The 26,574-nt window shown below is 38.2% G+C and overlaps 1 protein-coding gene across 20 annotated transcripts in view; it reads left to right on the forward strand.

Annotated features, from left to right (window-relative positions):
• CELF2 (CUGBP Elav-like family member 2) overlaps positions 1 to 25,176 on the forward strand; it is a 648,498-nt gene extending 623,322 nt beyond the window's left edge. For 5 of the 20 annotated variants that reach the window (XM_042470481.1, XM_042470479.1, XM_042470482.1 and 2 more), the window contains 3 exons: positions 7,238 to 7,435; positions 9,722 to 9,865; positions 17,148 to 17,921. In XM_042470481.1, the coding sequence (XP_042326415.1) occupies positions 7,238 to 7,435; positions 9,722 to 9,865; positions 17,148 to 17,275 (470 nt within the window). In that variant the 3' untranslated portion in view covers positions 17,276 to 17,921. Of the gene's footprint in view, positions 1 to 4,307; positions 4,955 to 7,237; positions 7,436 to 9,721; positions 9,866 to 17,147; positions 17,922 to 18,760 lie in introns of those variants that run through there. The other 15 variants (XM_042470492.1, XM_042470493.1, XM_042470497.1 and 12 more) reach the window with 8 other exon arrangements.
• Positions 25,177 to 26,574: the final 1,398 nt, after the last annotated feature.

The raw sequence follows: 26,574 nt of genomic DNA on the forward strand, positions 1-26,574 counted from the left end.
AAATACTAAGTTACATTATGCAATGCAGAAGGAGATAACACCACCACCACACATAATACAACCAATTTGAATTAACCCATGCTCCCATAGTGTAATAGTAAGTCCTAGGACAGGGGTGAGCAACTGCAGAAAGTGTGGGAACCAATTTTTGCCCATGTGCCCCCCTCCCAGTGGGCTGCACCAGCACACTCAGCACAACTGAAAGTTATGTCATATCAGTTCCAGTTTTGATTTAGGCAATATTCAGCCTTTTTTGCTTTGGAGGTATCAGAGGAAGGCTTTGGAATGAGCAAAAATCTCTGTGTTTAAAAGGGATGTTGAGTAGCCTGGGTGAAGGGTATTGCTTGAAACTTTTTTAACACATGGTGGTGCGACTAAGGAGCTTTAGTGAGCTTCAACAGCCACACTTAAGGGACCACAAGGGCTACATGTAGTCCATAGGCCACACTTTGTGGCACCATCTTACAGTACTAAATCAAAACCTATAAGCCCAGCACACAAGTTAAAATGTCCTAAAACAATCCATATTGCATCGTTGCCTAGACATGAATGAAAAGGACATGCATCTATTCAAAACTGTTAAAACAGAGGTCTACAAGCAAAGGTCTCTAGCACACCTTTCCATATCCCAATGAGACCATGCAGAGATCATCTCATCTGCTCATGTCAGACATCTCACTAGTTTTTAATTCTCACTGTGCTTCCAAGATTAAGAAAACAGAGGCAGCAACTGTTATGAATTAATCCCTGATACGTAGTGGGAGACATTTCAGATAATGGGTTTACAATGGGCCTCTACCATATCTGGAAAACTATTCTACAATATGCCAGAGTCCAATTTCCTCTTGTTACTAGGCCTTAAACAATGAAGTATAGGTTTTGTTTCACAAATACATTCCGGGAGGCTACCTATATTAGTCCTTAGTAACATTTTTCAGATAAGCTGTGATATTGTCTTAGAGATTTACTGGTGTACAATGGGCCCTTGATATCCGCTGGTGTTTGGTTCCAGGATCCCCCATGGATATCAAAAGCTGTGCATGCTCAAGTCCCAGTAAAATAGTAAAATGGTGCCCCTTAAATAAAATGGCAAAATCAAGGTTTGATTTAGGGAATTTATATATTTTAAAAATATTTTCAAACCATGGATGCTTGAATCCTTAGATAAAAAAAACCAGTGGATACAAAGGGCTGACTGTATTTGACATAAGGCTATCTAGGCATGACCATATTTTACACTCAATATGGTCCCCAGGACTCCAAAAGGCCCAGAGAGCCCTTGCTTTATACCTTTCCACCACCAGAGCTAAACTACACATTACATCCTGTGGATTAATTTGGCAAGAGAGGGAAGAGATACGCATTGTCTCCCTGTGCACTGCATTCTAGGTACAGGCAGCCCTCCACATTTATGGCCTTGAATTTTATGGATTTGATTTTTTGCAGATTTGATCAGTATTTTCTCTGTAGTAATCTCTAGCTTCTTCAGCATGACTCTTCTGGATGTTAATCATAGTGTTATGCTGGAAGATCTAGAGATTCCTAGAGAAAACACCTCTAGGTATTTGTAAATCCTCCAGCACAACTCTGTGGTCAGCTTCCAGTAGATGTTGACCACAGAGGTGCACCACAAGACCTAGAGACTCTCAGATAAAAAAAATAATGTTTTTTTATTTGGAGTTTTTCCTCTTTCAAGGGAGTCCTGTGCCCCTAATCCTAGCAAATATGGAGGGCCACCTCTAGTATGCATTTTATGACCTCTTGGCCTCTCTTTTCTTTAGCTCAAAAAAGTAGTATCCCAAATGAAACTGGGCTAAACTAGACATTCCCTAGATATGTATCAGTTGATTATATATATTGTTTTCATTTATTGTAGTTGTAAAAGTTTATTCGGTCATTGACCGGCATTGATTAATTTTAGACAAGGGCCTGAATCTTTCATGGGGCTTAGAATATGCATTATCTCTTCTCTCTGCAATGTGATTAAGTTTTAGACCAGTGGTTTCCAACATTTGGCCCTCCATTTGTTTTGGACTTCAAATTTCAAATTCAAATTTTATTGCTTTTGACCAAAGGTCATTGCACATGTTTTGGACTTCAGATCCCAGAAGCCCTAGCCAACTTGGCCAACAGTCAGAAATTATGGGAGCTGAAGTCCAAAACATCTGGAAGACCAATGGTTGGGAACCACTGTTTTAGCCCAACGAAAGTAGTTCGCGCCTACAGTGACATTTTTAAGCATCACAGCCATAGATTGCTAATTAGGGAAGCGAGGGAAGAGATAAGTCCTATCTTTCTGTGAGCTGGATTCCAGATTGCTCTTCCATTTTCAATTAATTACAATTTCAGTCAATGTCTAGTTTGGCTAGTTCCATGTAGTTACGGTTGCTGGCCCTGATACTACCTGAAATATTGTTTAAGGATTAACTGGTAATCAGAAACTTTCTTTGTCAGATGCATGAAGTAGGCTATGTAGGTAGTAATGTATATAGACATGAAAGGAACATTAGACAACTGCATTTCTAACAAATGTTCACAAAACTGGTCTCTCATTTGTATCCACAGTAGTAATTGTGTAGAGTTGGTGTTTAATTTTATGGCAATTGTCTGAGTCTCATTTTGTGTTCCCACAACTGAGGGGGGGAAATTGTGTTCCTATTCTATTTAGTTCTTACCTTGTTTACTTGTTTTCACCGCACATCGTCTCAGGGACCTCAGTTCATGTGGCTATATATCTACCAGCCCCTCAATTGTTTCATGCCTCTGATTTGGGGTGTTGGCAGTGAAGGCCTTTATAGTTGCTTCATTCCGCCCCTTGAAAATAAAAAACGTCTGCATGGATACATATTGGTTCATACATTACTTTCTATGTGCCATCGCAGATATGGAGAGTGTGTGATCTGAGGCTCTTTTCCATTCTCATGATGGGGATACAAGCCACTTTTAATAGCCTGAAGAGGTACTTTGGTCAACACAGTACTGACTATGCCAGCAGGCAAGCAGAACAGTCCTTATATTCTTTGCTACTGAACCCAACAACAGTCAATGTTTTTAACTACAGAAAAAGTGGATCCAAACCAAAGACTGAAGTTAAGGGTGATTTAGTTTATTTTTCCACTTCCTTGGTAACTTTTAGCTGCTGCTGTTCCTTGCATTTCTTTCTGCAATGCGGGGATTGTATTTGGCCATCACCAGTCTTTAGTCTATCACGGTGTATCCAGAGGAATGGATGTCCTCCCCAGTATAACTTGCTTGCTTCAGTTCTCTGCATGACAATCTTCTTGTCTTTGTTATCTGTCCTTTTTTGTCTTGTAAACCTCTTGTGAAGACTTTGGAGAAGGGTTCTGTTAATGACAGAAAAAATAATGGGAAGTCACATGGGGCCTTGTATAGAAAAGATCTTGCTTCTGGCAAGGGCTTCACAAAATGCAAGTGCTAAAAGTCCAAGCATAATATGGCCATATAGAGAGGCATAATGAAAAATATTGCATTCTAATGTTTCTCTTATTACTTGCTACTTTGCTCCAGCTGATATTTTGCAAATGATTTTCATCATGCTTCAGGTGTCTCTAGCTGAGCATCAACACCTAGCAAGGGGGCTATCCTTCTAAATGAATCCATAATTGTGCTGATATCTGCCCTGGGTTAACTAGGTTTGAGCCACAAAAGTTTCTACATGATCCCTATTATAGTATCATTTCAGGAGACTGTAAAAAAATAAAATGGTGAATAAAGCCCAACCAACCAATACCAATTGCAGTGTTTCTCTCCACTAGTATAAGCAGCCTTTCAGAGGGCACTCTGCCAAGGACCCCTTAAACCTCAAGCCCTAACATTGCTTGCCATGGTTACCTCCCCTTTCTCCCCCCAAAAAATTTTGGGAATCGTAGTTTCTAAAGAATTCTATGAGAGAATCCTTGTGAACATCTTTCACTGAACTGCAGTGGTTCCCTAGGGAGAGGTAAATAGTATTAATTTTAGTCATATGGTGTTTGGGTATCATTAAAAAGACTAGTGTGTTTGCATTGCCCCATTTGATTTGATATTTTGATCAGTAAATGTTACAGAAAGAATGTGTCCCTTTTTATGGGATTCTTTTTCATCTTTACCATGACCCATAAATAAAGAAAATGATAGTAGTTTTCATATTATCTGGGTAGTCTGGTATAAATGGAATTAAGATTAAGTTTCTGGGTTTCTCACCAGCAAGGGTTTAATACCCTTAAATGTTCCATAATAGGGATACATGCCTTATCTGCCTCATAGGATCTCATTTCCTTCTATCTCTTCATCCCTAACCTTCCCAGTTGCATGTGGAACTCAAAATCTGGGCCACTGTAGGCTGAGGACAACAGTAGATCTCCCACAACAACAGAGGCTGGGGAATGGTAAGGCTTTGACTGATGGGATCAAAACTACCCTTGGGGGAAGACATGTATAGAGACACTGGAGAACACAGCATTGACTATGGATCTCCAGCGCTTCATTTGCTACAGTGCCCAGATCTGCCTTAGGAGTTTAAGTGCAGGTTGGCTGTTGTGCATCTCTCTACAGTGCGGCTTACTCATGGAATTGGAGAAGTCAAGAGTGGAAACATAACTGCCAATATTTTGGGTTGTCCCCATATGAATGAGAAAGAAATTATTCCAACAGCTCATTTCTCTAGAGAGAAGCCTGCAATTCAATTCTACAGTTACTTTACAGATTCCTTATGACACAGCTTCTAAATGTGTCCCTAATTAGCTATTGTAAAGTTGTTAGTTCTAAATTAAAAATTCCCACAAGGCTGTGGGCATAAAATATGTTTTTCCCTATTTGTTCCCTCTTATTTGCATTATGTGTTAATATTGTCAAATACAGCAGCATTTCTTTTCCGACTCACCCCTAGCCCTCACCCTTTCCCACAATTCCAGAAATATCAGGTGCAAGACACCTTATTTTTAAAAGGTTGTGGGATATCACATCTCTACCAAGTGATAACACTGTCTAAATGATGCTTATTTTAAAAAGTACAATGTATGCACTGAATTGAAAAAGACTGTTGTAGATATGGAAGGAAGACTCCTGTGCGGGTGTCCCAATTATCAAATAATCTTAGGAGTACACTGTCCTAGAATATGTATTGTTTAATCAATGGGGAAGGAGAATTATTAGGTCATCTTATTTCTTTTCTGTCTGCTAGGGTTGGTCCCAAGTGTTTGCTGTCAGTTTCCAGTCCTATTTTAAAATATTAAGTCACTGCTGCTCTCTCTCTCTCTCTCTCTCCTTTTTTTTTTGAAAAGAGAGATTGAGAGAGAAAAACACATCTTAACACTCTCCCTCAAGGCATTTCCTTGATCATTCTTTGAAATATTGCCCCTAGCATCACTTTCAATGTAGCTGACACTTAATAAAATTCAGGAACCTCTGAGGTTGCCTTGTAGTGGGGCACACACTTGGTTTATGAAGTCTTATTGCTATTCCAATCAGTAAAAGGTGTGCAGGGATTTCAGGCAAGAGGGAGCCCTTTCCCTGTTACCTTTATAACTGGATATGCAACTTCTGTCCAGTTCAATTTCACCTGCATTCTGATTTTTTCAAACTTCAACTTGTTCTTTATATTAAATCAGACCATTCATCCCTCTAACCCAACTGTGTCTACCCCAACTGGCAGCAATCCATCATAGTTTCACAGTGGCATTTCACAGCCCTTCTGCCTTGAGAAGGAGAGAGCTGTTAGCTGAGCCCCTACATAGGCAAAGCCTGCATTCTACCATTTATTCCTGAATCCTACACATGCTGTTCTTCCCAATATCCCAAATCATCTTGTTTGTTAGAAGCCTTATTCACATGACCAAAAAGGATATTGTGGATTTTTAAACTGGGAAGCAGAACAGTTAGGTTGTTGGTTTTGTTAAATTCTATTTACAACAAAATTAACCTACATAATAAACACAGTAACAACAGCCAGTGTGGATAAAATGTAAAATGAGAAGGCAAAATCATAGACTGAGTTGGAGAACATACCATTTCATAAACTGAGTCCTTGGTAGGTGGATAGATTGTGGTTGTCAGCTCCATCCCCTACATTTTCTGGGTCTTCCACACAGAACCTAATTCCAGTGGATCCTTGGTACCCACTGAGGTTTGGTTCCAGTACCCTCCATGGTTACCAGAAAGCAGAAGGGGAATGCTCAAGTCCCATTATATATAATGGGATAGTAAAATGGTGTCCCTCATATAAAGTAACAAAATCAAAGTTTGCTTTTTGGAATCTTTGAAAATATTTTCAAGCCATGGATGATTGAATGTAATGATATGGAGATCCGACTGTATGTGAAACTTATACACATACACAGGCTATACAAAAGAAGGTGATGAGCACACTGAGATTACAGTCAGGATATTCAGTTCTCTAATGTCTCAGGCAGAGAAAGTTCCTTTTGATCACCTGTCATTTTCATCCTTTTAACTGGAGATGCCAGGGATTAAATCTGGGATCTTCTGCATATAAAATACATGCTCTACTGTCGCACAAGCTAAACCTGAAGCTCATGTGCACCACTTCATTCTCAGATAGACCTTCCATAAAAAAAAATCATCTCTCTCGTTGACATGCTAGTTTTCAGAATTCAAAGATATAGCCATGTTAGTCTGTATAATCAGTATGTAGAGAGATCTTGTAGCACCTTTGAGTCTAACTGAAAGAAAGACGTTGGCAGCATGAGCTTTTGTAGACTTCAGTCTACTTCCTCAGATGGGGTCTGACATCTGAGGAAGTAGACTGAAGTCTATAAAAGCTCATGCTGCCAACGTCTTTCTTTCAGTTAGTCTCAAAGCTGGTACAAGATCTCTCTACATACTGATGCTAGTTTTCAGTTATATATAATTTTGCTTACTGTCTGCTCAAGCACAAATCTACAAGGACAGACACAGATCTGTGAGGACAAAGATGTAGTTAATGAGTTTTGTGGTGGGTCTATCCAGGTGATGCCAGTACTGACCAGGAGCAGCTAGCATATGAAACTGAGTTGATGCTAAAAGTCATTCTTAACCAAAGTCTCTGTGTGCTCAGTTTTTTGTGTGTGTGATGCTGTTACTGTTGCTGCTATTGTTCTCTCCGTGCCATCTGGTGAAGTGTCCAAATTTTTTGCATGAACAGCCATTGTCATTGGTGTCATATTAATGCCAACAACATTTGGAAAGCACTAATGAATAAGTGCAATTTCTTTTCTCTATTGTTGGGTTTTTTGTAAAGTTGCTCAAATGCTCTCAGGTATGGCCGCCCTGAATGGAGGACTTGGTGCAACAGGCTTGACGAATGGTACAGCTGGCACAATGGATGCCCTCACCCAAGCCTACTCAGGAATCCAGCAGTATGCCGCGGCGGCACTGCCGACACTGTACAGTCAAAGTCTGTTACAACAACAAAGTGCTGCAGGCAGCCAGAAAGAAGGTAAGAGATTAGGTGATTAAGAAAAGAAAAGTGCAAAGGAAGTCAAAAACAAGTTCAGTGATATAATGTGAACATCAACAGACTTGAAATTTAGCCAAATTTATTATATTATCATTGTCATTATTATTAAATTAATAAAGTAATTAAGTAGAGTTTTACCCTGCCCTTTCAGGGCAGTCAAAATACTTACTGTAATTTTCAACAAATTAAAAACAATTATAAAAATGTGTGACTGAAAAATACACAAATGTTTCCTTTAAAAACAATAAATCAGATTAATCTTTTTTTTTTTATTTCATTTTGCTTAATCTCATTTCCCAATGTTGATTTTTGCCACATTTATCATTCACCATGGCAAGCATAAGAGGTGGGGGAAAGTGATATTCACTTGAACACCTGCCTCTCAGTGAGATCTATATATTCATCATGATTCATCTTGAAAAGAGCAGTGCTGCTATTCTGTCAGACCCAACTCCTGCAGCACTTCTCATGCCAAGAGAATGGGCCAGACTTCTCAACTTTTTCAAAGTGACAGATGATGAAGGTGATAAGACCTGCATGTTTGTATACATGAATGGACGCATAGGCATGGAGTGGGTATAGGAAGTCAGTAAACATTTCAAAGTTTTCCAGAAACCTTACCACCTATTCTTTATGTGAACATTCACATAATGTTGCTGTGGCCCAATGAAGAAGGTACCCGTAGTTAAGACTATCCATAAAACGTGCTTACTTGAAAAATGTATTTCTTGTGTGGAAGGAGCTCCTCTATCTGAGTTCCATATATACTGCAAACATGTAGCTTTTGCAGCTAGACGATGCTTGGAGGTTAATGGCAAGACCTGTTGTCATCACATTGAAGGGTTCTTTATTTAATTGTGGATCTTGATGGGAAGCAAATAAATGATTGATTATTTCATGCTTAGTGCCGCTAAAGCAAAATATATCCCAGTAAGTTAACAATGAGAATAAATTAAGACTAATTGCGAGGTGAATGGAAGGCCTTCCATCTCCCTTCCCTTGCCACCATTCCTTCCTTTTTCCTTTCCCTACTCTCAAAGGAATTCTATAGTTTTAATAGGGATGGTGTACCCGTTGCATAATCTGTAGTTAATTTTAGACTGGCAAGTAAAATTATCAAATGTGTTGTGCAAAACTGTATATTGTAAAGCAGCAATGGACCATTTAAATGTCACAGAAGCCTGGCTGATGACTATGCATATAAAAAGCAGATTGAGTCTCCCTTATCCAGAATTCCTTAATGCAAAATTCCCCAAAATCCAAAATTGGATTTGAACTTTGTTTCATGCACAAAATTATTTAAAAATATATTGTGTATAAAATTACTTCAGGCTATTTGTATATAAGATGTACATGAAACATAAGCAAATTTCATGTTTAGACTTGGTCTAAACATTTCCAAGGTCTCTCTTTATGTATAAGCAAATATTCCAAAACCTGGGGGAAAAAATCTGAAATTCAAAATGCTTCTGGTCTCAAGAATTTCAGATAAGGGAGACTCAAGCTGTACTTGTTGTTTTCTTTTTTAATTGTTTGTTTTAAACTGCTTTTCAATTTTATTGATAGTTTAATTATAAAACTTTATAAAATTTTAAAATGTAAACATTTTAGCTGTGTCTATTTTATCATGTCTATCAGGCAGTTCTGCATGGAGAAGTTACTCCCCTCCCCAATTATGCCAGTTCCCTGCTCCCACTGTCTGCACATCCCATGCCAGTCCAGAAGGTTCCTTGACCAGGAACAGCAGCTTTTTAGGGCTACTGAGGGGGGAGTCAGGAAGGACAGGCATCCCCAAATCCAATCCAGTAAAAATGGTCACTAGATCACAAAAGTCTGACAAGATTTGTAAAGTTACAGTATAGATTGAATTTCCCTTATCTGGAATTCTGAAATCCAAAATACTCCAAAATCCAAAACAGACACCTTTGCTTTCAAATGGTTTATGTCCACCACCTTTGTTTCAGGCACAAAATTGTTAAAAATATTATATAAAATTACTTTCAGGTGATGTGCATAAGGTGTATACAGAAATGAATGTTGTGTTTAGACTTGGGTCCCATCTCCAAGATATCTCATTATGTACATATATGCAAATGCAGGTATTCCAACATTAAAAAAAATCCATATACTTCTGGTCCCAAGCATTTTGGATAAGGAAGGCTCAACCTGTAGTAATACATGATGTTGTGGTAAGAGGAAGGGCAAATGACATTGCATTGCTTTTGTTAAAATTCATGTCAACATTTGTTCTCCCTTTTCTTGAAGGTCCAGAAGGAGCAAATCTTTTCATTTATCACCTTCCACAGGAGTTTGGAGACCAGGACATTCTGCAGATGTTCATGCCTTTTGGGAATGTTATTTCTGCTAAGGTCTTCATTGACAAACAGACCAATTTGAGCAAATGCTTTGGTATGTAGTGTTTAATGCACAAAGACACCCCCCCACCCCTTCCCAGATGCTGGCAAATCAAGTGCAGAATGTGTGGAAATGCTGTTTTCACAATGCCAGTTTTAATTAGGTCTTCATTTAACTGAAGATGATTAACTGAACAATCGCTTATCTGATATAATTCAAAACAGAACCATGCTATGCCTGTGTGTTTGGTTTAACAACAACTAGCACATCCATTTGCATTCTTTTTAACTTATCTGATAACTATCATTTCATTTCTTCAGCTTATATGAGGTCTTGCCCCCAGTAACAAATATTTGCACTCTTGGTTTCTAACATCAGGAGTGGAAATTAAATTATTATGGTATCTTCCCTAACCAGTAGATAAAGCAAAGGCACTATTCACCATTCAAGATTCACTGGCCTAAATGAGATAAGTGCAAGACTCTTTCCATCATTTTGTACCTGCATCATTCTGTACTCCTCATAAAAGTATTTCTGTATTTTATGCTCTGTAAATATTACATTGAAGGAAGAAAGGGTGGTGAAAGCTCCATGAGAAAGGCGAGTCTGTCATTCCTCCACACACACAACACCACCCTCCAACAGCAAATCTCCAAAATGTACATGAACATGAAGATGAGTCAGTTAAAAAATGGAAAAATTAAAGCATATACCATGTTTTCATTTCTTTTCTTTTTTATTTAACTGAAAACTTTACTAGTTACATTGAAATAAATATTAAGAACATATATACATAAATTAGCTGGGCACTGGCTAACCATCTTTTCTGACATGCACAGCAAAGTGTCTGCTTCATAAAGCTAATTACATCCTATGTGGAGGAATGCCATTTATTATGCAAGCAAGCTACCTTATTACGGACACCTAATTATTCTCTTTTGTGTAAGAAAACTCTCCATGTTTAACTCATTACTTGCAAATTGCATTAAACTCTCTCTCTCCTGGATTAAGAAAAAAAACTATGCAATTAGATTTTTTCTTCTTTTTCCCTTCTTTTTTTCTGGCTTCCTCACAAAATTGACATAGAATACCTGACAAATTATGATTCCTTCCTATGCCAATTCAAGGTTTCCCATGCCTGTGCAAGTATATTCCAAAATGCATAAACTTTGCATAAGAGGAAGTGTCAGCCGGCATGGTGAAACCCAAGGTACACAGCTCTATGAAGACTTTTGAGGGAGGAAAACTAAGGAGGAATTCCCACCTTTTAAAAAAATCATTACAGTAATAATTCAGTGGCACAGAATGTTGACAGACTAAGAAACAGAAAAAACTAACAACTAGGTCAGTGATGGCGAACCTATGGCACACGTGCCAGAGGTGGCACTCAGAGCCCTCTCTGTGGGAACATGTGCCGTCGCCTCAGCACAGAGTTTGCCAGAGTTTCATACTAGAGAGCCAGAGGGACATGGCACTTTGCAATAAATAAGTGGGTTTTAGATTGCAGTTTGGGCACTCAGCCTCCAAAAGGCTCACCATCACTGAACTAGGTAAAAGTGACAGCTGAAGGGAGAAAACGAGCATAGAGAGAACAATCTCATACTCTAGCGAGGTCAACTCCTGGTTTACACTGAAACGCTATTTTCAGTTGTCCCCAGAAATGAAAGTGAAGGTTGGCCATCAAAAGAGAAATAAAGATTTTAATCTAGTTGGGACTTGGCTGTTGTGTACCTATCCCACCTGGGGTAGGTACACAAGGTAGGAAAGACACCTGGAGTGGTTGGAACCCCGAACAAAAGTATTCTATACTTCAGTGACTTAAAGTGTCCCACTTGCAACATCCTAATTTAAGATACACAACAAGGTTTTCCATTCGCTTACTTGCTAATTAGCTTACTTGCTGTTCACCGCTATGATCTTTGGAATAGCGGTATATAAATAAAACAAATTATTATTATTATTATTATTCCTCTCTTCTCCAAGCAACAGGAAATTGAGTCTGCCTGTTTCAAGTTCAGTTTCCTTAGAAAGGGCCTTAAGGGAAATTTTGGATCATATTCCAGAATAAATGAGTAAGTTGCCATCTAGCATCTCACCCAGTATCCCACTCCCAAAATTTTCTCTGTTACCTACATCTTTAGCAAAGGTTTCTTGAAACTGTAAAATCAAACTGGCTATATTTTCTTGTTTTCTTATATTAAAACTGCAAAGTATAATGTTCCAGTGGAGGTGATGTGTACTTGTAGTTTTAATCAAGAACCTACTGTAAACCATCCTATACCCTATAGAAAAATCAATGAGAGAAACAGCCATGCTCATAAAAGTCCCACTTTTAATTTGCATTACTGTCACAAAAATCAGGAGCCAACTCTATTTATTCAGGATGAAGATGGCTTTTGAGAGTTATTTGAATAATTGAAACCATTTGATGTTTGACATAAGAAGAAGATAGTCAAAAGTCTGGATGTCAAAGGTTTGGATGTCACTATCGCTTTAACTAATGGATATATATCCCTTTGCTTTTAGGATTTACAGGAAGATTTGGGTTTGTTTTGGCCTGTTTCTGTAGCCTCAGCTTTTAAGTAGAGTTTAGCTGCTGCCATTGTTCCTGCTCTCTAATTTATTTAAATTATTTATGTACTGGATCTTCTTTACTGTTTTTATAGTTTGGAATAGGTAAACATCTCCCAGTATTCCTTGCCTAAGAAAATCCAATGGAATTCATGGGGTCACCATAAGGTGACAGGCAACTTGAAGGCACAGACACAGACACACATTTGAAAGTGCTGTGTGATTCACTTACTGAGGATTGCAGTGGTGCTTTTCACCCAGAAGAGCATTCTAGAAATCTGTTAAATAAATAAACACGGGAGAATCTGGGTAGATTTATCAGAAATTATAATAGCAACTGTTAAGAAAGTTCTCAAAAGGTCGTTGACATATGTAAGATTTCTTGTTTGGAGAAAATATCAGTTAAGAGTAATATAATTACTGCATACCCTCCAACTGTCTGATTTTGACAGGGAGTCTTATTAGTCCTTTGCCATCCCAATTTTTCACATACTTTAAATATGTCCTATTTTATCTCACTTCTTCTCACTTCCCCACTTTCCCTCTTTGTCCTCAGTTTGCTCCATACTAAATATAAAGTGCAACTTCTCTGCAGGGCAAAATGGAGAGGACAAGGCAGAATCTTGTCCTTCCTTGTAGACCCTTGCAAAAGCAAATTTCTGCAGTCTCTCCTAGCTTGTGTGTTCTTCGCCATTAATACTTTTTGCCATGTTGACCGCACTGTATTACTCGGGAACATGTGTCCCACCTTTCATCTGTAAAATGTTGGAGGATATATTATTGTTTAATTTGGGCTGCATATTTTTATATTTTGAATGACAAATTTTAACATTTTATATAAAGGTAAATGGATTAACCTTAGAGGGAGAAAATTTCAAGTGAGGGGTTTTTGGGGGAGCATGGGCACCATCAAGGCTTCTAACTTTCTGCCACCTCTTTTGCTATATGTATAGAATCATAGAATTCATAGAATCCATAGAGTTGGAAGAGCCGCAAGGGCCATCCAGTCCAACTCCCTGCCATGCAGGAAATCCAAATCAAAGCATCCCCAACAGATGGCCATCCAGCCTCTGTTTAAAGACCTCCAAGGAAGAAGACTCCACTACACTCTGAGGGAGTGTGTTCCACTGTCGAACAGCCCTTACTGTCAGGAAGTTCCTCTAATGTTCAGGTGGAATCTCTTTTCCTGTGCTTGAATCCATTGTTCCGGGTCCTGTTCTCTGGAGCAGCAGAAAACAAGCTTGCTCCCTCCTCAATATGACATCCTTTCAAATATTAAACAGGCTATCATATCACCTCTTAACCTTCTTTTCTCCAGGCTAAACATCCCCAGCTCCCTAAGTCGTTCCTCATAGGACATGGTTTCCAGACCCTTTACCATTTTAGCTCCTCCTTTGGACATGCTCCAGTTTCCAATGTCCTTTTGTGAATTGTGGTGCCCAGAATTGGACACAATATTCCAGTGGGGCCTGACCAGAGCAGAATATAATGGCACAATTACTTCTCTTGATCTAGACACTATACTTTTATGATGCAGCCTAAAATTGTATTGGCCTTTTTAGCTGCCGCATCACACTGTTGACTCATGTCAACTATCATCTACTTGGACTCCTAGATCCCTTTCGCATGTACTTTCATTCAGCAATGTGTCTCCCAACCTATATCTGTGCATTTCATTTTTCGCCCTAAGTGCAGTACCTTACATTTCTCTGTGTTGAATTTTCATTTTGTTAGCTTTGGCCCAGCTTTCTAGTCTATTCAGGTCATTTTAATTTTGATCCGTCCTCTGGAGTATTAGCTATTCCTCCTAATTTGGTGTCATCTGCAAATTTGATAAGTATGCCCCAATTCTGTCATCCAGGTCATTGATAAAGAGTTGAATAGCACTGGGCCCAGGACAGAGCCCTGTGGGCCCCCACTGGTCACTTCTCTCCACGATGAAAAGGAGCCATTGTGAGCACCCTTTGGGTTCGGCCGGTCAACCAGTTACAAATCCAGTAACAGTTACCTTGTCTAGTCCACATTTTACAAGCTTGTTGCAAGAATGTCATGGGAAACCTTGTCAAAGGCCTTAGTGAAATCAAGATATACTATATCCACAGCATCCCTTCATCTACCAAGTTGTAATTTTATCAAAGAAAGAGATCAGATTTGTCTGGCATGACTTGTTTCAGAGTTAATTCAGCTGGCATGGATAACACATGAATCATAGAATCATAGAGTTGGAAGAGGCCACAAAGGTCATCCAGTCCAACCCCCTGCCATGCATAGTTTGGATAAATTAAAATATACCTGGCCATAGTTTTTTGTGGGTTTTTCGGGCTATGTGGCCATGTTCTCGAAGAGTTTATTCCTGATGTTTCCTTCTAGAACCTGGCACATAGCCCGAAAAAACCACAAAAAACATGGATGCCAGCCATGAAAGCCTTCGATCACATACCAGGTCATGTTGGTACATGACTTGGTTACATCCATTTGGAGTACTGTAATGCGCTCTGTGTGGGGATGCCTTTGAGAAAAGTGCTCAGGAACTTCAGTTGTCCCAAAAGCTTACTGGGGCTGGCTACAGGGAGCACGCAACTCCCTTGTTGCATCAAATCCAATGGCTGCAATTTTGGGGCACAATTCAAATGGCTGGCTTTGACATATAAAGCCCTATATGGATTAGATCTAAATTATGTGAAAGTCCATATCTCCCTTTATGAGCCTCTTAGAGTCTACAATCATCTGGAGAGGCCCTTCTGTCTGTCCCACCATCATCCCAGGCTTTTTGGTGGACCAAAGGAAAGGGCCTTTTTGGTAGCTGCTCCCAGAACTCCCTCCCTATCAAGACCAGGATGGCCCCAACCTTCCTCTCCTTCCGTCAGCAAGTCAAAAAAATTTTATACTATCAAACTTTTAAAACCTGACTAGGGTGGGGTTTAATGCTATGTAGTACTGTTTCGTTAGGTTTATGTGGTCACAATAAGTTGGAAATGACATGAAGCCACACAACAACAACAAATATGATCTTTTAATTCATTTTAATGTTTTTAAGATCAAAGGAATCTTGTAGCACATTAGAGACACAGGGGTGAAACAGACAAGCAAAATACAGTGGCTTCCAGTCACCTTGAAGGTGAGGGGATCGGATGACACACAAGGCAAAAGCTGGTTTAAAGCAAAACGAAATTGTGCTCCGGGGCTAAAAACCAGAGCAAAATGAAGCTGGAAACTCAAGGTGGAAAATGCGCATCCTTGCACCAGCATATAAACGGCCCATTGCTAGTGTGGGGCTGTAGGAAAGCAAAAATCCACTCACCAATAATGCAATGGATTACAACATACGCAAAACAGACAGTCGTCCCACAGGGGAGCATGGAGTATCTCCATGATTGTGCTTTGCCAATGTTTTCGGGGACACAACGATGCTCCCGTGAATGGCATTGGCAGTGCATCACACCTACAACTGTGTGGTCAACCATATGGGTGGGCATCCAATGGGGTGTCATCTGGGCAGGAAGAGGAACATAATTGGAGGTTGCTGGTGGTGTGTTTCTGTGATGGTACATATGCATGGTGGGCAGGTGGCCAGAAAACATTAATCGCATGGCACGGCTTGATGCCATGCGGTACAGAGAGCCTGTGGGTGTTCAGGACACCTTTGGTGTGGGCAGTGCACCAAAGTGGATTTAGACCCACTTTCAGATAATGCAGGATTGAGCTGCTTTTTCCCGTCTGTCTGCTCTGGCTCTGAGTGAAAGACTGAGTTCCCTCAGTTAGTCTCAACAGTGCTACAAGATCCCTTTGCATACTAATATTCCAGACTAAAACAATTATGTGTCTGAATGTTTTTAATGTTTACTGCTTTAACTTTATAAATCATTTCATCGCTTTTGAAATGACCTTTATATTTATACTTTTATTAATGGCTTTGTACAGTTTTAATTGGTATTGTTTTTAAATATGTTGTTAGTGGCCTTGCTTCCCATTACAGAACGAAAGACAGGATATAAATAAATAAATAACAACTAGACATATCTTTCAAATGATTGGATTGTAATGGTTGTATTATGGCTTTATGTTTCTCCTTCTCTGTTTCTTCCTTTAAAGTAATTAAGTTTTATTGTTTTACCGTCTTTGATTAGCATTTTAAATCATATTTTTACTGATATTTTTCGTCTTTGTTAGTAACTTTGACATTTCTGGAAAGGCAGGATATAAGCATATATACATATATAACAAAATTGCCATTGCTTTGGTGAATGAGGTATGACAAGAATGCCCTTAGGTTGGTTATACAGTATTTGGGATATCTGAAGCATGAACCAGTGGGAAGCTTAGAGAATATCACCCCTTTTAACTGCTCATAAAATGGGGGCTATATGTCCAATCTCTCTGAAAATTGGCAATTGTGTCTCAGGGGAGTAATGCAATGCCTGAAAATATGAAAAATAGACCATTTGAACAGAAAACATCAAAGTTATAGACATTAGCAGACAGATTGGGCCTCCATTGTAATCAGTACAGAAATAAATGGGAATTGAAAAATGAATGAAACATTAACAAAAATGGAAAATGAAATGAACTAACAATAGTAAATAGAAAACCAAAGGAATGTGTGTGGTAGAAACGGGGGAAAAATATGTATAAATCTTTATTCTTTATGTAGTACAAGAACAATAGGAGCAATTATTTAAAATATTTTATGTTTTTCACTCATTCTAATGCTGTCCCCTCTTCTTTCTTTTTTTTTTAACCCCAACCCCAATTTTATGTATTGTAGGTTTTGTTAGCTATGACAATCCTGTCTCTGCACAAGCTGCTATACAGGCTATGAATGGCTTTCAGATTGGCATGAAACGCTTGAAAGTTCAACTGAAGCGCTCCAAAAATGACAGCAAACCTTACTGATCATTACCCCAGAAGCTTACTGCTATTAATTTAGATTTCTTAGGGTAAGTCCCTTGAGCGAACCCACCCTCCCTTGCGGCGGCGGTGGGCGTTGAGAAAGAACGTAACAACACATTGCCAACCACCGCCAAAAAGACAGCTGTTTTTGACAAGACTGCTTCCATTTTCCCCACCTGCCGTTAAAGGAAACTTGGCTATCCTAACTACATAAGTACTGAATTGTGTACTTAAAACAAAATTAATTGTCCTTATAAAAGAAAACTTGCACATGCCCCTGAAATCTTAATAGCTGAAATTGTCAAGAATGAAAAATTACAGTTCTCACTTTTTCTGCCTGGTGTCCTAATTCTTTTGATGGGGACAATGAAAGCGGTTGTACATCTGGACCTAGACTTATCCAAAGGGCACCAGCAGTTTATAGGCTTATACAGTGGCCCTGGGCCAGGAAAGGAACTCATTCAGAAATGACACCAATTCTTTTCATTCAGTTTGCTTCTTATTAAGGGGCTTGAATAGTATTCTTATTCTTATTTGGTCCTGGGCTTTCAGATTGACATTATGTTATGTTCTCCTGTAAAACACTGGTCGTCTTTAATATTTCACTCGTTTGGTTTTTTATTTCTATTTTTTTTTTAAGTTCATAGGAGGTTTTGTTTTTTTTAGAGCAGTGTAAAAAAAAAAAAGACATAGAGATTGTTTCTAAGCTACAGGGTTTAAAATAAATAAAAAGAATGACAATACTTGATGTTTCTTGAAAGATAAACAGTAATAAATGATAAAAATAATAATAATAATAATAATAATAGATAACAAAAGAAAGCCACAGGCCTGTAAATTTTATTTGTAAAAAGCATTTCTATTTTTATACAAAAATTTTTACTGCCTCAGAAATAATGGAAGTTATTTATTGCCTATTGTTAACTTATTGGATTTACTAAAGAGCAGCTCTCTCTGCTAGCTAGATTCTTTTGAAGTAGTCTTGGGAGTATATGTGCCAAGAATGGGTGCTTTTTCACCGTTGAATCCTACATCTTTTATGGTCCATACTTTTATATCCTCCTGTTTGTATTTTGTCTGGTTATCTTGTTTGTAGTTTCCATTACCTAGTTTAAAAGTTTGGTCGTCTTAGGCTATTCTTTCTCTCTCCCGCTCCCCTTTCCCAATCCGCTCCTGCGCTGCACCTTTTTCCTTTTGTGACATTTGTTGAAACTGGTCCTTTACCTCCCCTCCGCCCTCCACCTCTCCCTCCCCAAATAAAACAGGAATCCATCTCCTCTAACTCCTTCCAGATGGATTCCTTTTGGGGGTCTCCTCATTGTGCCGTCGTTGACCGAGTGTACAGTTAATGCAAATTGCGCGAGTGGCTGAGATTCTAATGATGAAAGATTTGCATTAGTTTTTTCTCCTGCACCCATTAAAAGTGATTTTGTGTTCTGCTGCATAGACTCTCCGTAACTTTTTTTCCTCTCCCTTGTTTTTCCCTAGACATCTTCATGCCCGTTAGCTTCATCGTTTGCCTAGCATGTCCCTGTGGCGTCTTATAAAAAAAAACAGTTTCATCGTCCCGTCATTGTTTCTGATGTCTTTCTGACCTCACATCATAATTTGGTTCTCCTACTGACCTTTGATCTATAGTTTGAAATTTGCATGTGACCTCATCTAGCTATATGAATTCTGGGAAGTCAATGTGAAAAGCATTGCTGCATTTATGCAAGATTGAAATTTATTATTAGTCAAATTAATGATAGGATTATTAAATACACACACATACATACACACACGCATGCACACACACACACACACACAACCTGTGGCAAAAATGTTTTGTTAGGGTTTTTAATTTGTTCCTTTTCCTTTCTTTCTTTCTTTTTTTTTCCTTCTTTTCTTTTTTGTGTTTAAATAAAAAAACAGACTTGAAAGTATTATACAGAGATTGGCATTCTGGCTGGTCACTGATGACAATAGCAATATGTGTCCAGAGGCACAGAATGTTGGTTTCTAACAGACTACTTCCAAAACAGTTTTGAAATGAAGAACTGTCTGATTTTAAGTCTCTAGAGGTCTGTAATAGTTTTTACATTTTTCAGGCAGTGTAAAGTTTTTTGATAAGGCCATTTTAGGTGGCTCACTTTCTCATTAAGAATATATATATAGAACCACTTTTTGTAGATTAGTATAACAGAGAAAAAAAAGTTTTACCCTGTTTTAGGGCAAATGCTACCTATTTGTGTCACCTTTTGCTGAACTGACTCACAAGTTAGACAATCCATGAATTAATGCACATGAGAAATTACCTATATTTTATACTGTTTCAATGTACAGGAGAAAGGTTTACTGTAAGCTGTCGTTCCATTGGTGCTTCTGTGAATTAAGTTGTGGTTTCATCATGGGTCTTCTGTTCTTTAAGTGTTCTGTGTTTATGAACAAGAGGTTTGAAATTGGTTTTTACTTGAACATCGACAACAGAACAACAACAACAAAAACGAATTTCAAAAAACAAAAAAAGTCGTTTGCTTAAAATTAAAAAAAATAAAATAAAATAAGGAGAAGGGTTTCATGTGAAAAATAAAAAACTATTCCAGACTAAGTTTGTGTTGGCTTCTGTGACGCATTGGTGTCAAACCTTTTTTAAAAAAATTATTATTGTGGACAATTTAGATGTGTTTGTGTTCAGCAAAATGTGATCAGTTTTTTTCTTTTAAAGAAATGATGATGATAATAATAATAATAATTAAAAAAAAGAAATCAGTGAAAAAAAAATCTTAGTGCCAAACTCCAAAGGTACTTTTCTTCCTAGAGCTTCAGTGTGTTTCTTGTGTGAAGTAATTTGATAACATGGGTATTTTACTATGTGTTTTGTATAAAATCCCTAATATTTAAAGGAAAAGAGGTTAAAAAGTTTGTTAACTTGCTATCCTGTGGTCTTGTTGCCTGAAATTGTTGTTGTTTGTTATTTCTCTTGGATGTTTTTTGTAAGACATTGTATAAGTGCCCATGTTTCACTTTTCTAACCACTCTGCACATCAGCGCTGTGAAAGCAAACCTCACAATGTAATTTCTTCATAATGTATGGAAACCTCTAAGGTGAGAAAGTTTTGAACTTTTAACCCTTTCCACCCAGAGCTGTCTTGAGTGTTAATACTTTTATACATTCACCATTTTGCTGTTTATTTTTATATATACATATATATATATATCTATAGCTATAAATATATATATACTTAATTTTTGTGGTTTATTTAATACATGGTTGAAATCAGAAAAATGCACAGGGCAGACCTGAAGGACAAAAAAATAATAATATTTTACTGCTGTCTAAATTTCTTCTGTATCTATAACTTAAAAAAAATATTTAAAATAGTTATTGTAGATCTCCTTTTTAGGTCTTTGGGTTTTTGGGTTTTTTTTGTTTTTTTTTGTCTTTTCTTAAGAGCTTTTAATATGCTGCTGGGAAAAAATGCTATTCAGTATTAATAAAATAAAATAAAAAATAATTCTTTAATTATGTATTGTATGGCCGCTCCTAGGCAGGAGAGGTAAACCCACGATTTGAAATCATTAAGGAAAAAAAATATTTTTATAATGAAATAAAATGAACTTTTGCTTAAATCCAATGCACTAGAACTTCCTGGATGAAACTTTATTGTGCACTGCAGTTAAAACTACATTTTATGGGTGAGGTTTACACATGTCGTAATGCTTTGATGTGTTATCTGCCATTATCCGTAATATATTGATCCGGATCTAATAGATACAAAGTAGGTGTGGCAATATCTTTTAATAACTTGATTTCTGTTGATAAGGGAACATGCAGATTTTTGAATTTCAGCAAACTCACTGAATGGCTGAAAGGGAATGATGCTAGTTATTCAGCTAGGATGCAAACAAACCAGGCATAAGCAAGGCACCCTTTCCTGGGGAAAGGTCTTAGTTGCCCCTGTATGGAGGTTATCAGGGCTAAGCAAAAGCAGACCATGCACATTGTCCTGGGGAAGTGAACTCTTGCAAGATGTACATATAGGGCAGAACATAGCCAACAGAAATCACCCAGAGCAAGCAATACAGAAAGAAAGTAGGTTTTAAATGTCTGTCTACATGTAGCTTATTCCAACTAACTTCAGCATTAGTTCTGGTTTTATCTTAACAGAACACACACACACACACACAGGCTATGTGGCACATTAATATTTTTATGCATCAAAAAAGTATAGGATGGAGGGAGAGTTGCTCAAAGAAAGAAGAATGAAGCGTCTTGCTGGACAATTAGGAACCACTGGAAATCTCTGAACTCCTAGATTTGTGGGCCAACGCAGTTCAGTGTTATTATGTGCCGTTTCAGGGGCACATCACATTTTGGACCACAATCCTTAAGTGGCATTCTTAAATGTTGCAGAGTTCACCAGTGTGTTTTCCCACCTATTTAGGGGCATTGCCTGGCATGTCCCTTTCGCATTTGGCATACACTTCGTCTTTGCTGCAGTTACATTGGCTTTCCCTGGAGTGGATTTGCAAAATACGAAGGACAGATACTTTCCTAAACAAGCAAGTTCTATGTATCAGGGAGCTGCCATTAATCAAGGCTACCTGGCTTGTGTGCTTTTAAATGTTTAGGAACCCACACCTGCCATTCCTATTTCACAGATTTGCCATGGAGAGTATTGGTAAAGTATCAGAAACACAATTTTGACTGCTTTGTGGAATGGCTATCTGTCAGATAGATTTCACAGAAGTGACTAAAATAATACATTCGTAATCCACTTTGCACTCTTGTTTACCTGATTAATAGCAACAGATTTCCATTTACTAGATGGAATTATTCTGCGTTACTCAGAAATGTGCATGGTCCATCAACAGAAAGTCATCTAATTTAAAGGTGTTGCCTTATCTATTTTGTGTCTCTTATTCTCTGTTGTGACAATATATACCTGCAAATATTTACCACAAATAAAGTTATTCACAAGGATCAAGGGTGGCAATCATGCAGCCCCCTCGATACTGCTAGACTACATCTCCCATCAGTCCTCACTATTGGCTATACAGTCTAGGGCTGATGGGAATTGGACTCCAACATATTCTGGAGGGCTGGGTGACTGCCATCCCTGACACATAGGGATTCTATGAATCCTCAGTGTTTGCAGAACATAGCCCAAAAGAAAGAGAAAAAGAGATGCTGATAACCCTTCACTGCCTTGTTAAAAAGTTGGATTGGATAGCATTCTTAGTCATAAACCAAATGTGGGTCTTCTGTACTGGCAAATAAAACATTCCTCAAGCCAATACATTTCAGCAGCTTTACATGCTACTGATAAAATCAGTCCTCATTGTCTATTCCTCTTTGATTTCATTCAAGACACCTCCAACCTTCTTCCTTCCCCCAAACTCCCATGTAAATTATCTTTTTAAAATAGAGATGATCTTCATACACACACCCCTTTGCTTCAAAATGATTGTTTTCTAGAGAAGCCCTGGGGTGGAAAGGACTAGAATCCAAATGATGTTTAAAACATGAAATAAAATTTTTAAAAAGTTCCTTATAGCACACGCACTTATAGGTAAAATGCTCTGTATTATTCTCATGTTTTTACTACTGCTGGGGCCTTCCTAAACCCTTTGAGGGCTATTTTGTACTTCTTGCAGCAATTATTTTGCCTACAGAATTATTACATACATAGATACATACATGAGACCATCATTATGCTTTTTTTTTCTCCCCAAGACATATTGTGTTTAAATTTCCAAATAGCTGTGCTTTAAGCAAAAATCTAACAGACAAGAAACCCCACCTCAGATCATTTTTGATGTAGAGGAACTCAATAAGGACACTTGCTCCAAACGTCTGTTGCTCAGCCCACTTATGCGGCCTGCTCCAGAGCCCCATGCAAGCCCTGTTAAAATGGCAGCAATGTGTGATGGATAGCACCAAGTACAGTAAGTCATGCCACTAGCTGGTGCTAAGTTCCGTATATTTGTGAACTCTTTATTAACCGCACCTGCTCAATCTGGCAGGTATCCCTTTCTTCTCCTTCTTAATTTATTTTTCAAGCACATTCATTTTGCAGTGCAAAGCAATCTTGACTTGAAACAACAACAAATATTTTAAAAAATCATCTCAGTCTGATTCCTTAGGGATGGAGAAAGGGATCCAAACAAGGGAGATGCATATGGGATACCAATAAAGCTGAAGCTTTGCTAGCTAGTTGCCTTTCTCAATCCCTGTTGCTGAAGAGAGTAACTAATGTGGCACTGGAAACCACTTTTGCAGTGGAAAACACTGCAAAGAAAATACGCCAGCAAAGTTACTGTTTAATAAATGAGGAACTTTACTAATGCACTAAACTCACTTGCATACATAATTTCTTCTTTTAAAAAATCAGAGTGTGTATTGATTGCTTAGTTATAAAATATCAGATGGGGGGGAGCTGCAAGAGTGCAAAGGGCTTATTAACAGAGGGGGGGGGGGCTAAACAAGGGAATTTGCTTTTGAAAATTCAACTCCAAAAGCACAAAGTAGTAGTTTTCCAACCAAATTAGCAAATGTCAATGAAATGGCCATATACAAAGGAGTAACAAGTTCATCTTTCTTTCACCATAGGGGTTAATTATTCCTTGGCTTGTGCTACTCTCTGGAATCATTTTACTGTTTCTGGTTTTATTAACTTAAGTGCTAATTAACAAAAACAAGGTTTTTTCTTTTTAAAAACAACAACAACAACAACCCTGTAGTTTCATTATCTTTCTGAATGATGTCATAACAACAACAAAAATAATCCTGTGTACCTGGGCAGGGGTGGGAGTGGGGTATTGTGCTGTGAGAAAATGTTGTTTGTAGATTAATAATAATTCTTTTAGTTGAGAATGTCAAAAGCATAGGACATGAGCCTCTCACGCTGCAGGTGTAAAGTCCATATGCAGAGGGTTTCCATTGGCTTAATTAAAGCTTGATTTCCCTGCCTGCACCTATTTGTCTCCCATATGCCACTCCAAGCCTCCATCTTGGCCCAGTGGAAGTTATTCATGCACAAGTTACTTATATCAAAGTAAGATGAAGGCTAGATTGGAATATGGAATGCATATTCAGGCACAAACATCATGTCACTTTCTATGTGAGAAGGGAAAGAGGGTTCTCTTGAACACCAGGCGAGTCTATCTCCCACATATGGATATTGCACCTGTGGGGCAAAAGGACAGTGCCCTAGGTTTTTGTGTGTTTTTTAAAGTTTTGTCAGAGAAAAGCCAAAGTTACTGCAATGTAGTGGAAACTGTAAGACCATTTGAGTATTGTTTCTGTTTTGTTGATGCATTTGGATTTTGCTGTTTGATGGAATTTGAGCCAAAAACAAAACAAAAAAGAAACCCACAGGCTTTCCTATTTCTAAAACTTGATTGTACTTATGCATTTTGTACCAGTGGAATTTTTTATACTGGAGATTTTAAAAAAATGGGGGGAAATGTGGCTTACTCTTGTAGGCCCCCAGATCATGGCTGATTTTCAAGTTTGATTTCCAGTTGATAGAAAGAAAGTTGGTTTTGTTTAGAAAATTTTAAAAAAACAAACAAACTTTGGCTTGGTTTAATTATTTCCCTTTGCTTATATTTAGTGTTTAGAATTTTGTCTTTAAAACAAGCGGTAAGTTTCACTTTTTATTCTGTATTGTGCAGTTACACAATATAAAAATAAATTAGAATTTAGGAGTACACAGTCACTTTACGTGGATAAATGTATTAGTTAAAATAGGGTTTTGCTTTTTTGCTGTTTAGATCAAAATGTTTTTTCTGATTCTTCTGTCTTCATTGTGAACATAACCGTGTAGTTGAAACAGTCAAACTTATTTTTGTAACGTATGTTATTGTGTGATGCAGTTTTTTGCTTCTGTCTCCAATATTAAACCATTTTCCTAATACTTGTCTCTCTTTCTCTCTCTGTGTTGTAATGTTGGTGGTCATTCCGTGTTGGTAATACATCTGCACACCTCACTGTTTCACGTCCCTGTTGATTTTTTTTCTATTTGTTGTGTACAAAGATACAGTCGATTCCAACTAAGTGAACCTCTGATTGGAGAGTGAATGCAGATTTGTAGATACCCTTGGTCTATTTTACCTCCCCCTTTCCTGCCCTCCCCCATGCCAGCTGCCTTTGAACATTTTGGTGATAGAAGCAAGTGGTCATTTTAATTGCTAGCCTGCAGTCATATTGGAGATGCCTTTTTTAAAAAAAATGCACACATGCATCTATACACAATTTTTAAAAGTGACAAGTAAAGATTTTTGCTGATTAGTGACCAAAAAGTTACGTGAATCTGCTTTGCAGGAGCATTTAAAGTCATTTGATGGGAACAGAGACAGGAAAGGGTTGCTGTTTCTTTGGAACAACTCAGTGCCCTGGCAACGTATGGAGCTAGTCCACCAGTTCTTAGAAATAATAAAGTTTTAACTCCAGGTGGAGGAGCAGAGCCCAAACCCCCAGGGTGAACAAGCTTGTTATAGACTAATACAGAGCTACGTGAGCTCAGAGAGAGCTTTAAATTATTAATACTAGTGTAAGGTGTTTTTTTTAAGGTAAAAACAGCAACACCACAGGTGCTGAACTGGACTGTTTTGATCTTAGCACACAAGGCAGACATATTTCAGCGATGGGTAATAAAAGAATACACATCTCTAAGGAGAAAAGTGACTACTTCATTATTTAGTTCCCTTAGGTGGGGGCGATACTCTTTTATTTTTGTATCAGAGAAAATGAACTACTAAAAATCTAAATTATGAACAGGCATGTCACCCTGGTCTTCGTTTTTTAAAAATAATAATAATTCTACTCAGTACTCTTACAAATCCTATCGTTCCCGCATCAACCGTTGACTTTGGTGGGATTTATCTTGTTACTGTCGATACGAGACATCAGATTTTTAAATCTTATCAGGAGGGGGAGGGACTATACAGAAAGAGGAAGTTCCGCCCCCATACTCTCTGGGACTCAAGCCATACATCCATCCCCTGTGTTCCAAACTCAGGAATTGAAGCCCACTTGAAAGTGCTCTTATGAGATGGAGTCCACCAATTTTTCTTCTTGTTTCTTTTTCTTTTTTCTAGTCAGTGCTCTGGTTTTGACTTGCATGCGCTAGGCATGCACATTGTCCAAAATGGCAGCTTCTTCAGAACAAAAGCATTGTTGCCCTGGATATTCTCTTCTCATTTATTCTGGCTACTGTTTCCCGACAGTCCACGTGGGACGTGGCTTTGCTTTTCTCCTCCATTTACAGAGCTTGTTTCACAAGCTTCTGCCTGTGGGTTTCAAGGATGGTGCA

This window comes from Sceloporus undulatus, chromosome 5 (assembly GCF_019175285.1).
Source record: "Sceloporus undulatus isolate JIND9_A2432 ecotype Alabama chromosome 5, SceUnd_v1.1, whole genome shotgun sequence".
Lineage (NCBI taxonomy): Eukaryota > Metazoa > Chordata > Lepidosauria > Squamata > Phrynosomatidae > Sceloporus > Sceloporus undulatus.